General features: G+C 36.1%; 3 protein-coding genes across 14 annotated transcripts in view; 2 read left to right on the top strand and 1 right to left on the bottom strand.

The window, feature by feature from the left end:
- rho-6 (serine protease rhomboid 6) overlaps positions 1-18,123 on the bottom strand; it is a 44,659-nt gene that overhangs the window by 9,499 nt on the left and 17,037 nt on the right. For 5 of the 8 annotated variants that reach the window (XM_086832595.1, XM_086832596.1, XM_086832593.1 and 2 more), the window contains 3 exons: positions 1,250-1,393; positions 912-1,091; positions 77-843 (listed from right to left, as the gene is read on the bottom strand). In XM_086832595.1, coding sequence (XP_086688721.1) covers positions 622-843; positions 912-1,091; positions 1,250-1,363 — 516 coding nt within the window. In that variant the 5' untranslated portion in view covers positions 1,364-1,393 and the 3' untranslated portion in view covers positions 77-621. Of the gene's footprint in view, positions 1-76; positions 844-911; positions 1,092-1,249; positions 1,394-3,487; positions 3,851-18,123 lie in introns of those variants that run through there. The other 3 variants (XM_020956711.2, XM_086832592.1, XM_086832591.1) reach the window with 3 other exon arrangements.
- Positions 8,694-10,847, top strand: Gr33a (Gustatory receptor 33a). The gene is given in 5 exon segments (XM_086832321.1): positions 8,694-8,723; positions 8,779-9,215; positions 9,326-9,733; positions 9,916-10,433; positions 10,436-10,847. Coding segments are annotated over 5 exon segments (1,491 nt in total). The 3' UTR covers positions 10,534-10,847.
- The window catches only part of LOC110182408 (putative G protein-coupled receptor CG31760), a 31,602-nt gene continuing 26,802 nt past the window's right edge, over positions 13,324-18,123 (top strand). The window contains exons 1-3 of one of the 5 annotated variants that reach the window (XM_086832581.1): positions 13,491-13,601; positions 13,868-13,990; positions 16,868-17,083. The gene's annotated coding sequence lies outside the window, so the exon portion shown is untranslated. Of the gene's footprint in view, positions 13,664-13,867; positions 14,043-16,867; positions 17,084-18,123 lie in introns of all 5 variants that reach the window. The other 4 variants (XM_086832583.1, XM_086832582.1, XM_086832580.1 and 1 more) reach the window with 4 other exon arrangements.

Genomic DNA, 18,123 nt, shown 5'->3' with positions numbered 1-18,123 from the left:
TAACAAGTGTTGGCCAATTAGTTGCTTGGCAAAAGAACAACTCATAAAAATCAGACATAAAACACGCTCTCATCCATTTTATGAGGTGTAAAAAATTAATGTTTATTCATAGCGCCATATTTATTTATGCGTGGCCAAATAAAAGAAAGAAATATAAGTTTACAACGGGTGTTTTTTTCTGTGGCCAAATAATACAATAAGCCGAAAAAATATATGGCATTAAATTATTGTTGACGACAATTCATTCAATTAGGAAATACATGGCCAGACCAGAATATTAAAAAGTAAGAAGAGTTTATGGAATTTAGTGATTTATAGGTTTCTACTTTTGGCAGAGTTCGCTATAGGATTTTTCTTTAATAAATATGTTTTAAATTAATTTAGTGTACGTTTTAAATGGAGGGCTTTTGATGATCTATGAGATCATATATATATTATATTATAATTTCAGGAAATTAAGTTAGTCTTAAACATACATTATCTAGCCCTTGCTGACCAAACAAATTGTTTAGCTAAAAGTGAATATTACATAGTTTTACAAGCGAGAAAATATAATAGAAATTATTTTCTTTAAATGATCCTTATTATAAGGCGCATAAACTAATTTATTTGAGACCACAACTAGATTCCTTGCTGAATTGTTTCCCGTATCCGTATCCGCCGGTACACAATGAAGCCGCACAACAATCCGGCCACGCCCCCTCCCATATGCGCCTCCAGACTAATCCGCGGATTTCGATTATGATTGTGGCGAAAATGGAAGGTGGTGAAGCCCACGTCGCTGAGGAAGAGGATCAGCAGGGCGGCGATGCGGGAGAAGCGATGAGATAGCCGCGAAAAGTTCTATATTGGACAGAGCGGCAATTGTGTAAAATTAATCGAATCTCAATTGCGGTTTCCAGCTGACTGACCAGAACCAGGTGCGGCACATGGCTCCCCAGCATGGCGTAGACCCCGGCGGAGGCGCCCACCAGCAGCAGATGCGGCTGCAACCACGCCGAGAACAGTGAGCCGGCAGCCCCGCCGGCAATATAGACCACGGCCAGGCGGCAGTGACCTTGCTCCAGTTCCAGGCAGACACCAATGAAGCACTATAGGAAACATTGACCTTTATATAGTAATCAATAGGGGGGAAAGGGGTAAAATCTTTTCAAGAGATTGCTGATTTTTATTAGCAATTTATATTAATTTTGAATTTTCTTATTTAAAAAGTGGAATTACTTAAATTTGATTAATTAATTTGACTCACCTGAAGACATATATTGAGAGTTAGATGCCACAAATCGGCATGGAGCAGCATATAGGTTAATAGTCGCCAGTACTCTCCACTCCACTCTGGCTTATAGATCAGTCTTCTTTTCATGCACTCATTGGCGATCAAGTGCAGTGATATCTAGTATAGTGGAAAAAGAAAAAAAGATGAAGGGAAGACCTTTAATTACACAGCACTAAGCTGCAAAGAAATTGTATAAGGAACAAGTGGAGAGAGCTTTAAAAAATCTTTTTCTCTCTAAAAATATTAATTTAAAGCAGTTAAAAAGGATGTTTTCTTACTAGAATAAATATGTTTAAATAATTTATAAATCCAAATAGTTTTCCTTCAGTGAGTTACTTTTATTATTTAACAATATTTATAGTAATAGTCTTCTTATAAGTTTCCTCATATCGTCAAACCAATCTCCTTGCCATTAGTGGTCTTTGCCATATCGGTTCACCCCCAATCATGAAGAACAGTGTCATGGCAGGCAACACTCACCTCCCTGTCACTTTCGCTCAAATGCTCAACACTTGGCTTAGGTGATTGTCATTCGTCGATCGTGGATCGAAGATCTTCGATCGTTGAGTGTTTTTAGCTGAGATGCCGCACAGTGTGCGCCGCATGAGTTGACAGCAGCCGCAAAAACACGCATGCGACACCAAATCGGTGCAACATGACAATATCCCGCCACCAAATATGACAAATGCCAGAGCTCCAAGTTGCAACATTCGTTCAATCTGATGACTAAAATGGCAATATAGCTAAATCGGACTGCAGACTGCAGCGCGTTGAATTGTGTAATAGTTTTGCGAAGTTCGACGGGGTTGGGCCGAACAATAAAACCTTTCAATCACCGATCTGCATTGCTGACTGTGCGAAGTTAGTGCTTCAGGTATGTTCAATATGCATCGCAATAAGGTGAGTTTCAATTAATGAGTGTCCCGATAAATGGGTCACACTTGTGGGACTTTGGCTTGGGAATGGTATTGGCCAAGACCCAAAGAGTTTGTAAAGCAGCATTAATTGTTTGAAACTTTATCATTAAAAGGTGTTATTTAGTTTGCTTTCTGTGCTAAGCATGTTATTTTAGTGACACATTAGATTATATTTAGTTTAAATTGAATATGAAAATATTGGGTGCTTTCATTCCTATCAGAAAATGTTATGACATTTCCTTGGAAATATTATATATATGTTTTTCAAAATAAGACAGATCTTTTCAACTAAACTTTAAGTGGTTCTAAAGGTCCATAGATAACCCATTGACCACGTTCTCATATATTATCAAATATTATTAAATATTTTACAAAAATGTTATAAACCTTTAAATTATTCACTATGCATTTAAAGCTTTGTTTGGCTTACTTATTATTTACCATCAATTTGCAAGAATTTGATTTCAACAAGTTCCAAACACTGCCAAACTCATAAGCCACAAAATGGATTAGCACAAAAAAAATAAAGAGCAAATAAATATGAATTCAATTCAAACCGCAGATAATACACACAAGTAAACGATTGAACAAAATTTTCCACTAAATGGAAATTCAAATGAATTTCCGTGCAATAATTTATGGAGCACTCACACAGGCAGAAGCAGCAGCGGGTGAACCAAACAAAAGCAAACAAATTCTTTTTTTGTTTTAAACAAATCAAATGGAAAGGCATTATTGAGATGGGTGATTATAAACAGACACTTTTAGGAATCCTCAACCAACGGAGAGTGAAACTGAGAGCTTATCAGCAGCGAAAGTTTACTAGAAATCAGAACTTTTAAATATTTACGAATTATAATACTCACAGTCAAAATACTCATAATTGATTGTGCGGTAAATAATATAACCTTTCTTATCTTATTTCTTATTTGTTATAGCAAATTTAATTGTTTTTGTTGTACCAAAATATTAAATTAATTATGCTTTGATATTTTATTCAATAAACGTCTTTAACTAGTTTGAAAATCAATAACTCACGGCATTAAATAAATTCAATTTTCCGCAATCATAGTAAATGAGCCTTAAATAATTTCACCTTTGACTGATTCGGAGGTAAAAAGTAATATACTTTCATGTTCATCAAAGGCAACGTTACGTATACGTGATAAACCATTTCAATTAAACACACATCACTCATACGCCACGTTGCCGGATATGCAAAAAATAAAATAAAAAAAAGAAAATGCACAAGCACAGACAATGGATAAACTGGAGCAACTGCATCAAATCGAACCTGCATAAAGCACATCAGCAATATAAACCAGGGCACCCGCCACACCAGCAGCTGCCTGCGCCCCTTTCCCGCGTCACCGGCTTTTGTCAGGTCATCAATGAAAATCTTCTGGAGTGGAGCCCGCGAGGTGACAGGATTCGCCGGATTGCCATCGGAGGAGGTCTCCGGCAGGAGCAGCAGCCTCACATCCTTGCTGCTGCCATTGTTGTTCCCGCAGGAGCGGCCATTGTCGTTGTTGCTCTCCTCTTCGAGCATAATGCGCGATTCGATTCAATTCGTTTGCGATTCAAAGCCGGCGACAACCGGTGCGCTGAACGCTTAATTCGCGACTAGGCAGATCCATTGAGGTGTTTGATTTGTTCTGCCAAAAACAAAACATAGTGAGATCCCCCTTCGATACGATTCGATTCGGTTTGAACCGATTGATCGGCAAGTGTTCCGAGTGGGTGGACATTATGCGGTGCATACTTTTAGGCAAACTAGGGGTTCATGTCATCACTGACAGAGAAAGACTCTTATTTTAACTAAATTAGTTTATACCTTCTCTTACATTTAATATATGTAAATTATTTTATAATACAAAAATATATATTTAGTATTACAAAAAATATATATAAGTAGCTTATTTCTAATTTGTATCCCCAAGTTAGTAACTTCTTTTAAAAGTCCTTTTGAAGTTCATATGGTAGAAAATCTTTGCGACTTAATTAGGTACCGTAATCCCAGTTTGAAATAATTAAAATAATATTTAATTAAATAAATAATTAAAATTCAATTTATGAACCCTTTGTGGGTTATAATTAAATATGTACAGAAGCAGACATGGCTATAACAAAATGTTGTGTGAAAATAACTTTAATTAAAGCTATTCATAATTTAATGTCATATATATATTTACAGTAACAAAGTTTATTATTTGATTCTTAAGATCTTAAGAAGATGTCATATTAAGAAATTAACTAATTTTATCTAACAATAATATTGTAATTTCACATCTTAAATAAGTTCAAGCTAAGTTTGCAGTCGATTACTTCTAATAATGTTGTTTAGAACATTTCATTTACAATCTGTTTAATATTTCATGGCTTAAATTATTATTTTAAGGTAAAACTACCTTTAAATAGCCTTGTTTATCCTTAGATTTTAATAACATTTTCATAAGTAGATCAACTTTCGCCCGTGGATGCCCACTTAATGCGTTTATATTGGAGCCAACTTGTGGCTCTTATTAAATTTTCACCCTGCCCCGAACCTTGGCATTTGACATTTTGAGGCAAGCAAACGATGTTGCAGCTTCGGTGGCAGCTGCTACAGAAGTTGCAGCAGCAGCAAACCATTCCGTAAGCCAGCGATTTGTTTACACGAAATTGTGGTGAAAAGCTCTCTACCTCTCTCTATTTTTGCAATCTACCCGTCTCTTTCCATTTGGAAACAGCACTCTCTTTCTTTCAGCTGGACACGTGGTGGGCGCTAATGGCGGTGGGCGGTGGCTGTCAACACCGAATGCTCGGTTATGAATGGCTTTTAATGAAATATTTATGTAACACGCAATAAGAAGCACTTTTGGCTTCTGGACGGAAGCGAAAGAGATGGCAGTCACGCGTAGAAAGAGCACAGAAAGAGATGGGTATAGGAGGAGAGAGCACACAAAAGCGTTAGAAATAATTGTTCGGCTAGTTAAGTTTGACGCAACGTTGAACTAAGATAAAGCCAAACACATAAGCGAATAAACATACACTTGGCACACCAGCACAATCAAGGTCATATTGATAGGAGCACTACAACGAAAGTTGAATATAATTTATATAGAATGAGTTGATTATATCATATATAGAGCCAGCTAGCATAGCAGACTTTTATAAGTTAGTTAGGCATATTTGTTAAGTCAAAATACTCTTAATTGCCTATTAGATTTGTATTTTTTCTATCAGTATTTAACCTTAAAAATATAGTTTAGATATTCAATCTTAATATATATATCACATTTCATGATCTCCTATTTACTTAACCTCATATATCCATGCTCCGGGTCCTCATATGTGTTTGCCATAAACTTCCCTGAATGGTTGAGTTGCCAAAAGTCATTTACAGTCAAGGGCTTTACGTGCCACAAAAGGGAGAGACGATGTTGCAGTCGAAACAACAAATTGACAAAATGCGGCAAGGACGAACGGGGAAAGGAGCGGGGAAAGTCAGACACAGAACTTATCCTGGCTGCTATGTCTGATATGTCTGGTTGGGGTTTATTTGCTCGCCGCCGGATTATATTCCACAGAGCTTGGCCGAGGAGAAGCATGTCTGCCCATGCCAGACAAGAAAACCTTAAAGCATGTCCTTTAAATTAAACTGAAATTTAAAAGTTTAAAGATCTCAAATAATTAAAAACAAATATTGTATTTATCAGCTTTAAGTCTGAGAAAACTATTTATATTAAACCTTAATTATTTTCCCTTCCTATCTGTATTCTTATCAGTCCTTTGGCCTTAAGTTAATTCCTGCGGAAAACTCACCAAATGAAAAACCACTCATAAAGCAAGTGTGCGAACAACTTTAACACGCTACCAACAATCCCCTGGGGGCCTAACATAATTTCGAGACCGGCTCCTCGGAGCCTTCGCCCTTCGCACAAGAACAGGACCAAGATGTTCCACTTTGCCAGCAGCCAAATCCTGAATTCCTAAATTCCGACCGCTCACAAAAAAAAGGAAAAAAACGTTTAGGCAAATCTTTGCGCCAAAATCTTGGGCAAACAAGCTCATTACACAGAAGTGCACAAGCAACAAAAAATAAGAAAAACCAGAGAAAAAACGGGAAATAAGACGAGGCAAACTAAGAGTGCGCCTCGTGATTGAGTGACTTGGCAATCGGGGGCGTGGCAAAATCTGAGGACCATTACGGTCACAGTTTATGACCGCAATTTTATTGATACCGCCAAAGGGAGCGGATACGAAATAAAATAAAAAGGCAACCCTAACTGAGTAAATCGGAAGGGCCCCGGGGAAGTACCATAAAGCGCAGCGGGGAAAATTCCAGAGCGATTGCCTTGCAACGCTGGGCGTTTTATGGCGGACACCAAGGGCTATAACAATCACAACCGACTGAGTTCTACTACAATAAACTAATCTAATGCCAGCATCTAATTTGCATGCAGCAACTAAGCAGGCTTCTTTTTTAAGGGACTCTGCCGGATAACCCTAAGAACGGATACCGCAATTCAGCACCAACATTCATTTGCCATTCTGTAAACGCAAATGTCTATTAACAAGCTTCATTTCATTGGCAGAGAATGCGTCTACGACCTAGAGATGGGTTTAATTCAGGGATTCAATAAACACTTGGATTATATGGATTACGGTAGGGAAAAAGAAATTATAATGAAAGTGTATGGTACCTATATAGATACAATATGCCTCTAGGTTTTAGGTTAGACAATGTTGAAAGCCTGCCTTACTTGTTATATATTATTTAAAGTTTTAATTTATCAAGTTAATTTTAAAGTATTTTGAAATAAAAAGTATATATTTAAACAAAATTATGATGGCCAGTGATGTTGTATTAAAACTTTTATTTAAGCTTTGAATAAAATATTTGCATTTAAAGATTCATTTCAGCAACACAATTTAAGTGGACCCTTGTCACTCTAGGATATTAAAGATATTAACTTTAAATAAATAAAATAGTAATAAAATTAAGTAAATAAATGAAATTTCAAGCGATTAATTGTAGTTTCAGTAGCACATCTCTAGGATATGCGAAGCCCACGAGACCTGCGGTCCACAGCGCGTGCAGGGGCATAGGTAAGGATGGATGCAAAGGATGTTTTCCACCATCCTTCCTGTCCCGAAACTCGTATGTAAATATGTGTGCCGAGTTGTTGGTTTGTGCGTGCCTCCGATGCAAACTCAATTATTAACTAAGAGGGCCAAAAGGCACACAGCATATACTATATATGTATATATATATGGCACCTTTCGCCCTTGCCATAGCCCTGTTTTAGTTGTAACTGATTGTAAGCCTCTGCCACAATGTCCCCTACACCCTTTTTGCCCTCCTTTCAGCAGGATGCTCAACTCAGGGGAAATTTGCATTTTATCATCTCCTGGTTTCCTCCAACCAACTAACCAACCAACCCGCGTCCCTCGTCGCCTGTTATTACTGCCAGGAAGGGCTTTGCTTTTAATTGGTTTTCTTAGGCGAGAAATATCTCAGCCATAGTTTGCGAGGGAATGGGATTGCCTCGATTACCTTGTTGTCGGCGTTGTCGTCCTTGTTAATTTAGTGTTAGGCGGCACTAACTTATAATTGTTTAATTAGCAAGTAAAATGCGGTGAAAATATGTGGAAATTATTGGATTTCCCGTGTTCAACACAAAAGGAACCAAGTGAAGGAATGTAAAGGGAAGGAGTGTAAATATCCTTGGGAATTTTCAGATTATGTAAACTATTAAATTTGTTTAGTTTGATATAAGGAAAAGCTGTGGAAGTAATTAAAATGGTGAGCTAGATATCTTAAATAAACATTTTTCCCCACAAAGGGTGTAGTTAACTTTAATTCCTTCCATATGGTTTTATTATTTATGTAGATTAAATTAAGACATCTGATGCGTTTATATTTCTTTATTTTCTACAAGAGTATGAAGACTTTACAAATTTTAGTTCAATGTTCAAGAACCAAGGTTATTATCAATCAATAAATTGCGGTATCAGTTATTGTAGAAAGGCACTTAAAAAAAAATTTTATAGCATAAAAGAAACTTGAACTAAGTAAAAAACAAATTGGTCAAAGTCCTTCTTTAAAATTGTTATCATAAGTAAAGCTTTAAACTCTTTAAAAATTTCTACTTATTAATATAACAATTTCACTAACTCAACTCACAAAAATATAATTATAAAATAACTCTTATTTCCACCCTTTTAATAACTCAAACTTTTCCCACAGTGCACTCGTACAATTCACATTTAATAAGCTAAAAGCATTTTAGGCGCCCCTTCTGAAGATATTTATCTTAAACATATGCGCATTATCCTCTCCTGCCACTGCGTGTAAGCGGTTTCATTATGCCAACAATTGAGTGAGTACATTGAGTAAATATTAACCCTTTCAGCGTTCTAATCGACCAGTCATGAAGTTAGTACCAATAGAGAAGCGAACAGGAACAGGCACTACCCAAGGAACAGAACAGAACAGAAACTAAAGCAGCCACAAAATGATCAAGATTATGAATTGGTTTTCAATGGTAAAAAATATGGAATATTTCAGTATTCAGTATTTGATGAAATTCACAAATCCAGGTCATAGGCCTCATTCCCCTGAATCGCCAGGAGGTGGGTTCGAATGTTATAGTGGATTATGCCATGATGTTCATTGTGCCCATCATTTATGTGGCCTGCTATTTGACCATCAATTGGATGCATGCCTTTGGTGTCTGCTTGCTGGATTCCTGCAACAGTGTCTGCAAGCTGAGCAATAATCTGTTTATGCACCTGGGCGCCTTCCTCTACCTGACCATCACCTTGATGAGCCTGTATCGCCGCAAGGATTTCTTTCTGCAGTTCGACGAACGATTGAATGCGATCGATGAGGTCATCCAGAAGTGCCGTCGAGTGGCAGAAATGGACAAGGTTAAGGTCACTGCGGTGAAGCATAGTGTGGCCTATCATTTCACCTGGCTTTTTCTATTCTGCGTGTTCAGTTTTGCCTTATACTATGATGTCAGGGCTTTGTATATGTAAGCTACCATACTTGAAAATAATTGTAGTTAAGAGGAATAACAAGAAATCCTTGCACCTTAAACTTTAACTATAGCTAAAACAGTAAACTGTTACCTCATTTCCGCAGGACCTTCGGCCACTTCGCCTTCATTCCGTTCATGGTTTCCAGCTTCCCGTACTTGGCCGGCAGCATTATCCAGGGCGAGTTCATCTATCACGTGTCGGTCATCTCGCAGCGCTTCGAGCAGATTAACGCTCTGTTCGAGAAGATTAACCAGGAGGCCCGCCATCGCCATGCACCCCTCACGGTCTTCGATATCGAGAGCGAGGGGAAGAAGGAAAGGAAGACCATTACGCCGGTAACGGCCATGGATGGCAGGACGACTGGCACGTTTGGCAATGAGCACAAGTTGGCTGGTGAAATGAAGCGCCAATTGGGACAACAAAAGAACGATGAGGACGATGTGGACTCCAGCAATGATGAGGACGAGGATGATTTTGATTACGACAATGTCACCATTGCCGAAAATACAGGGTGAGAAGGAAACGATTTAGTGGATTTACAAAGCACTGATTTTTGATTAATTAATGGTTGACGGTTGTTGATGGTTCTATTTATATTTATGGGAAAGAGAATATTTAAAGGCTTTAAAAGCCTTCCTTCTATAATTTATCTTATATATTATTATGTTTTTAATATATATTCTTCTCAACCAGAACCACCTCGGAGGCCAATCTTCCCGACCTGTTCAAATTGCACGATAAAATCCTATCACTAAGTGTGATAACAAATGGAGAGTTTGGGCCACAGTGTGTACCCTATATGGCGGCTTGTTTTGTGGTCAGCATCTTTGGAATTTTCCTCGAAACAAAAGTCAACTTTATAGTGAGTGGAAAGAGCCGACTGTTGGACTATGTGACCTATTTGTATGTGATCTGGAGCTTCACCACCATGGTGGTGGCCTACATCGTGCTCCGTCTGTGCTGCAATGCCAACAATCACTCCAAGCAATCGGCAATGATTGTCCATGAGATCATGCAGAAGAAACCAGCCTTTATGCTTAGCAATGATCTTTTCTACAACAAGATGAAGTCCTTTACCCTGCAGTTCCTTCACTGGGAAGGTTACTTTCAGTTCAATGGAATCGGATTGTTTGCCCTGGACTATACATTTATATTTTCGGTGAGCTTGGTTTGCTTTAAAGTTAGTATAAATACTCTAAATATTATACTAAATCTATTTTCCAGACTGTGAGTGCCGCCACATCCTATTTAATTGTCCTGCTGCAGTTCGACATGACTGCAATTTTGCGCAACGAGGGTCTGATGTCGTAAATGGTTTAAGCCAACTCAAAAAGTATATATGTTAATAGTTTTTAACTACAGTTTAAAACCCAATTTATAGCTCTTTCGTCAGTGTTAGGAACAACGGCGGAGAAATACTCTTTTCTTAAAAATGATAAATGCAAAACATGTCAAGTCTTGTGCTTAGTTTACTTGCTCAAACTTAAATCGATGTACCTTTTAAAGAGATTGATGGAAACTACCTATAAATTGTATTCTTTAAATTACTTTAAAATATTATAAAAAAAAATAAAACACTCAAACGATAATTAAAAACTTACGTTAAAGGAATCATAACTTTCTAAACTAATACTTACGTTGATTTTAAATCTCTCAAATGTTATATAATGATATCCAATAAAATACAAATGGCTAGGCAATTAGAAATATATTCTGTTAATTTCCGACTTTAAATAGGCAAAAACTTTCTATTTTATTTATACAAAAAATCCAAAGACAATTTCTCAGAGTATCCAAAGCTAGGAAAAAAAAAAGTACAGAGAACATTGAAGGCTTCTGTTAAGCGCCGCGATAATCGCATCAGCCAACACTTTGGGCTCCCCATGAAGGATGCCCAAAGGAGCGCGATGGGCGGGGCCAGAGGTTACTAACGCAATTTCCATCAAATGTCAATTGAAAAACCCGATTTGCCAGTCATCAGTCAGGGCCTCTTTTCCAGAGCTCTCCCGTCCCACAGGTTTGCGGCCGTCAAACGGAAGCCAGAAGCCAGGGGGAAAGTGGGTCAGGAGAAAGGATGCTGGGTGGATAATAAAAAAAGAACATGGAGCAATTTCCGCTTTCAATCACGTTTAGTGCAGCGGAAATGTTTGCAGAAATATGTTTTTTTTTTTCCTTTTTTTACTAGCTATAGAACTCTTCTCCCCTTTGTAAATGCAAATCTTTCAAATACGGTTAGGGGGGAACTGGGTTATAAATTACATTTCAATTTTAGTTGAATCTAAATATTCCAATGGGAATATACTTTCGATACTGCCAGAGAAACTCAATTAATTGCCCATTATATGCCAAGGGGATGCGAATTAATTGATTTTTTCAGCCACACCCACTTCGATCAAGTCTCACATTACACACTTTATAAAGGCACTGAAAGAATGTATTTATTTGTCATATTGAACTAAAAATAAATTATCGAGAAATAAATATTTCAAATTAAGGATTAACATGAAGGGAAAAGAGTCCTAAATATAAACAATTGCAACATAAACATACTCATTCTAAATAAGTAAAAGAACAAAAAAGATACTATACGAATATACTATTAAATATAATTTAATTTATATTAGAATATTTTATTATAATTTAAACTATTAAATTTATTATTAATTACATTAAATTTATCTATTTCTGTGCGTGTACGTACACACAGTCTGAGTTAGTTGAACACATCCCGAACACGTAAATCAATATGTGGCTCGATTGGCTCGTTTGCACATGAAACCCTCCTACTCCATGAGGAGAAATAAATTAAGAGGCAGAGGGACCTGGGGGAGACAGGGTGAAATGTGGTTGTCTTGGTCAGTGAAAATGACTGGAAAACAGAAGCAACAGGCAACACACATATTACCTGCAAATTACGTCAACTGTTGCTGGCAGCTCAACCAAGGGAAATGCGGATTGAGGGTTTTCTGAGAGGGTAGAGTTCTTAGGGTCAAAATCAAGAGTAGGTTAAACTTCAGTCTGTTTTCTTTTTAAAGTATAAAGAGGGACTAAAGAGGGAAAAAACAAGACAGAGGAAAATATTTTAGAGACAGAAAAACTAAAGGTTTTTGTGCAAGATATATTAAAATATCCAACTCTAAATATGTTGATATATTTAATATAATTTAATAAAATTTTATACTAAATTCACCCTTGGTTTTTCCCAGTGAAATGTGGAGTGTGACCCACGTGACCCTCCCAAAGCAATGTGAAATGTCAGGGCACTTTCAAGAGTTCATTTAGACGGTAGCAAATTCTATACTGAAACGCTTAATACAGTGGCTGTTGTACAGAGACGAGACAAATGCCAACAGGTTGTTTGCTGTTGTTTTAATAATTGAGGCTAAAAATGCAATGGCCATTTGTTGAGGGCAGGAGGTCATCAAAGGACCACCCATTGGGTTAAACATGGGAGGCTATAATATGAGTGCGTTTGTGGGTGAGTGAAAAGCTTATTTATTTCGCATTTGGGGTAGGGTTGTTTATGCCCCGGATGGGTCTCATATTATCTACTTATGCATATTTTATATTACAATAGCTTCTCTTTTGGAAAATAGTTTTTATACTTTGAAAGGACCAATTTATTAGGGTAATTGGTATATCAATTCTTATGTTATTTCGATCCCTGCAGAGATAATACTATGATTATGGGTTTTGAGCCTGCAAACATATATATTTGACCTTAATTTTACACTATTCTTATAAATAAATTTTGAACAATACCTATAGTAAATTAATATTTTCTATTTAAATATTGTGTACTTAAATAATCATTCAATTCACATTCAATTTTAAACGTTAATTTTTCTGGGCTGATGTACATTACACACTGATGCATGAAAATGCAGTGACACCATAATGAAAACTCTGAAACAAGCCGAGGAAAGCTTTCACACTACAGGTGTCTGTCCAAGCGAGATAGCAACATCAGCGACACCGAGAGAAAGTTCAACAGAAGAGAGCGGAAGAGTGGCAGCCAGAGCGACAAGTGTGGTGAGTTTCGCCATTATCCTTGAGAACGCATTCACGCTTGGCCAAGCGAAGGCAAATTGTGCGAGGACCGTTAGGCGAAATCAAATCAAACTGATAACAGCTGTATGGGAAACACAAAGTGAGAGAGAGAGAGAGGGGTGCAAAGGTAAATCGAGAGAGAGAGCACTCTTCAAAGAGAGACCAAATTGTGAAAAAGCACGAGGGGAACTTTTCCTTCAACTGGAGCCTCAGATAACGGGACAGTTCGTGGCGGAGTTGCGAGTGTGTCGGTTGTGCAACAGCGGAATAACGGTACACCACAACAAACCTCTAAGAGAAAGAGAGAAAGTGTGTGCGGGTGTTTAATTGTGAGTGTGTATGGGTGGCAGCCTCAGTGGCCACTGTTGTTGGAATTAATAACGAAAGTCCTGTGCGTTCGTGTGTGTTTAATGATTAAACTTTAATTGAAATCAACATAATAAAAATTAAGTGGAAAATAAAGAATAGGAAAATTTCAAAAATAATTTCAAAAGGACACTAAGAGCCAACAAAGTGTTGTTCAAATAAATCAAACTCAATCAATATAATAAGCATTCAAATATTAAAAATAATTTCAAATAAAATACAATTTTAGGAATCTGTAAATTTAAGCACAACACAAAAATAACGTGTTTTGATGCAAACTCTGTTGAATAATCAAGACGAGCAGACTGCGCAGTTTGGCGCCGTGTGGGCGTCTGCCCAAAAAATCTAAGAAGTAAATGGAAGAACAGGGCAAAAATACATAAATCCCACCTAGACAGCAAACGGTGTGTCTGCCCCTGACTTTTATTTAATGCTTATTTTTGTAGGTCTCATTGGCAAACCAAAGAGTTTTGCCTTTGAATTTAGATTTAGGTTTCCTCAAAATTCCAACTAATATATATATATATATATATAAGGCAGGCTTCTGATATGAAATTTCTTGAGAAATTGTTAAAAGCGCTTATAAATTTAATGAAATTTGAAGGTAGAACAATTCACGCATTATGAATTTCAAGAATTCTCTTAAAAAATAATATTGTCTGAAGCACTTTGTTTAAAAAGCATTTCAAAATCTTCAATTCTTGATTTTCCAAGATGTTTTTGTAAAAATTTTGGTATATGAATATTTTATTAAAGATTTCATGACTTAGATAACATTTAGAAAGTGATAAAATGTATTTTATATATTATAATATATATATATCACTTTATTTAGAAAAAGTTACTATATTTCACTCAGTTTTCAATAGAAAGGCATAGAGAAATATAAAATATTATTAGTATTTTATGTCTAGTGTTTCTTTAAGAGAGAGTTATTTATATTTATTCATATTTAAAAGTTATTTAACGCTGGAAAATACTTATTTTTTAATGTCTAGTGTTTTTATGATTAATATTATTATTATTTTTTTATTACTGCTTCTTTACATTACCTTTACTTCTTTATTGTTTATTCTAAATTAATTTAGTGTTCAATTGACTTAAGCTGTTGTCTAATTTTTCGAAAATTATAAGAGCATTCACCCTTCTGAATGCCTTTCAATCAAAAGGCAACTTTCCCCGGCATTTTCCTTTGGCTTTTCCCCTGTGAGAAAAAAAAAGGATTGAAAAGCATTTCTAATTCTTAAATACTTGATTTTCCAAGATGTTTTTGTAAAAATTTTGGTATATGAATATTTTATGGCTCAGAAAACATTTAGAAAGTAATTTATATATTTTCAATATATATTATAATATATATATATATCACTTTATTTGGAAAAAGTTACTATATTTCACTCAGTTTTCAATAGAAAGGCATAGAGAATTATAAAATATTATTAGTATTTTTTGTCTAGTGTTTCTTTAAAAGAGTTATTTATATTTAAAAGTTGTTTAACGCTTGAAAAAACGTAATTTTTAGTGCCTAGTGTCTTTATGATTAAAATTATTATTATATTTTAATTACTGCTTCTTTACATTACCTTTACTTCTTTATTGTTTATTCTAAATTAATTTAGTGTTCAATTGACTGAAGCTGTTGTCTAATTTTTCGAAATTATAAGAGCATTCAACCTTCTGAATTCTTTCAATGAAAAGGCAACTTTCCCCGGCATTTTCCTTTGGCTTTTCTTCTGTGTCTGCTTCTTTGCGTCTCGCTTTCACTTGGTCATGAAAATCAAAGTCCCCCGTGTGCGCTGTCAATGTATTGAGACTCCCACATCCCTACGTGTATGTGTGTGTGGACTGTGCCGGTGTGCGTGCACACACACACCCACACACACATTATAGGGGTGTTTGCTGCGGGGGCGTGAAAAGTTTGTCTTCCTGTTTGACTTGCGTATTTGGGCGCCATTTCAGCATTCCGCTTTTTATTTACTACAAATTGCTTTGCATTTTTGTACCATTTAATTTTCCTTTTTGGCATTTTTTAGCTTGGTTTTATATTAATTTATTTTTGTTCTGTTATTGCGTTGAATGCGTTGTTGGCAATTTGTTAGGAAATAAAATATAAAAGCCTCTGCCGTGGCTGTAATGAAATATTGTAATTAACTTTGTTGCCAGCGGCCAAACCGAAGAGAAATTTGCGACGTTAATGAGGCGGCAACAGGTTTCACGGCAGCAGCAACAGCAGCAGCTTCAATTAAGTTTTTAATAAGCGACAGTCTAAGACTAATAAATATTCATAAATATTTTAGCTCAGCTGTCGGCAATTTTCCAAGAACTAACCCGCAGACCAGGAAAACCCTCCACCGCCGGGCACATTTTGAGTGTATTTAAAAGTTTATTTCTTCTGCTCTATCGGAAAGTTTTCCATCAACTTCTTCCGCACTCCTGTCCTTGTCCCATGGCAGGAAAACTTTCAGTTCCATTCATTATTAACGATAATATGTGCTCAGCTCCTCTGGAAGCCTAGTTTCGGGGTGGGAAAATGCCAGGAGCGAAAAGTTCGCAATTAATTGCAAACTACCAAGTCGAGTGCAGGAAAGTGATATCTCGCAGGACAAAGTCAGGAATTATTTAACGAAATGGGTCACACAGTGTTAGCTAAGCTTTATTTGGGTTAACAAATTACAACTGACTCAGGTTGTTCAATTTGGGAATGCTGGCAGCTTATGAAATTAACAATGCAATGAATTATTCAATTTATGTCATTAGCAGAAGTTGACTTTCAAGTCGAGTGCCAAAATATGATTTCCCACTAGGCAAAGTTTGAAATTTTAAAGTAAAATTGTGTGCCTTAAAATTTCTTTATAAACTTTAAGAAAAAGTTTTAAAAAATCATTTTAAAAATAAAATTCTCCCTTCTTAAATATTTTCGTACCCCAAATACCTTTTAATTCAATCTTTTATCTTAAAGAAATCAAATTATAGTCTCTTTTTGTGTAAAAGTTTATAAAATTCCCTCCCAATATAAACTTACTCAAAGCCTTGAACAATAACAACATACATTTTTTACACATCCATGAATTAATCCAATAATAAACTTGGCATAAACTCAATGAACACACAAAGAAACAACTTGAAATAAAGCCAATTTCCACAATAACGAGCCAAAGCAACGCCTACGTAAAGGCAAACAATGGCAAATAGCATTTCTAAAAATTTATTTAAATATTTGCGTACACAGAAAGTAAGCGGATCCACGCCAAATTGAATAACACAAGACAATAAAAGAAACGTTCAAGTGGAAGGAGATGATGAAGTGAAAATAAGAAAATCGGCAGATAACTAATAACAAGCAAACGGAAGGCATCAAAGGAAAAGCGAGAAAAGCAGTCGACTCTTTGACTTTGAAGAGGGCCAAGAAAAGCCAGAGTCATGGTTTGAACTTTGGGTAAAGGAGGTAAGTTCATGGAAGGGGAAATATATGTTTGTTATTTGCGAGTCTCTGTTTAAAAATTAGATAAATCATTGGTTAATAAATAATAAGCTAAATATATGCATTCGCAGTTAATAGAAAAAATGAATATTTTTTCACTGTTTAGATTATTATAATTTATTTTTCGAAATATGCCTGACCAAATTCATGAATAACATAATATTTATTAGTCCGGTTCTGTTTATTTTATGAAACTAATTAAATTCCCGGGTTCAGATAATGTGTAGGCTCTTTCCAACCCTTAACCTTTTCGCATATTCTAAAAAAAAAAGACACACAACTAAACCAATTTTCATAATTCATTCACCGACATCTCACAGCTCCCCAAAGTACGTCATAGATATTCCATTTCATCAGATGTATTAGTAAAACGAGAGCCACAAACCACCCCTCAAGAGATTTAAATTTAGCCCCGGACGCCGCTGTGTATATAAGCACGTTATATACATACACTTTATATAGGTACTATATGCCAAATTATTGTACATAATTGAGTGCGTTAAATTATTTACTCCCTGGGTTGGGTCTTAGACCTTTTAACCGCTCGTTGCCTCCTTAAAGTCCGCAAAATATAATAAAATTAAATGGCTTTAAGGCTTCGCCTCATCGGGCTGCTGAAAAGTATGCTACAAATTCCTCGCATAAATATTGATGTATCTTAAGGGGGTTTTGTGAGTGTGTGTGAGTGCGAACATTCGCTTTGCTGTTCGTTCACCTTCTTTATACACTTGAGACTAAAAAAAAAAAGGGGAAAACAACAAATCGTGTCTACTAAGTAAATATTCAGAGCTCTGACCCTGGAAAAGGCATTGAACCATTATTTTGCACCGCAGCAAAGACAAACCGTAGAATAATTCTGCATAATGCTGCGTTCTAATCCGCATAATCACATTAGAAAGGCAACTATTAGAATTTTGATTGGCAGATTGTGGTATTTCATATTGTCAAGCATTGTTCTGCAATCATATTTGATATATAACAGGCGCTAATTATCGATTTGCATT

Source organism: Drosophila serrata, unplaced genomic scaffold, assembly GCF_035046125.1.
Source record: "Drosophila serrata isolate PLE 108 unplaced genomic scaffold, ASM3504612v1 contig_249, whole genome shotgun sequence".
Lineage (NCBI taxonomy): Eukaryota > Metazoa > Arthropoda > Insecta > Diptera > Drosophilidae > Drosophila > Drosophila serrata.
The sequence above is the reverse complement of the archived record's forward strand: the minus strand, read 5'-3'. Positions and strand labels throughout refer to the sequence as shown.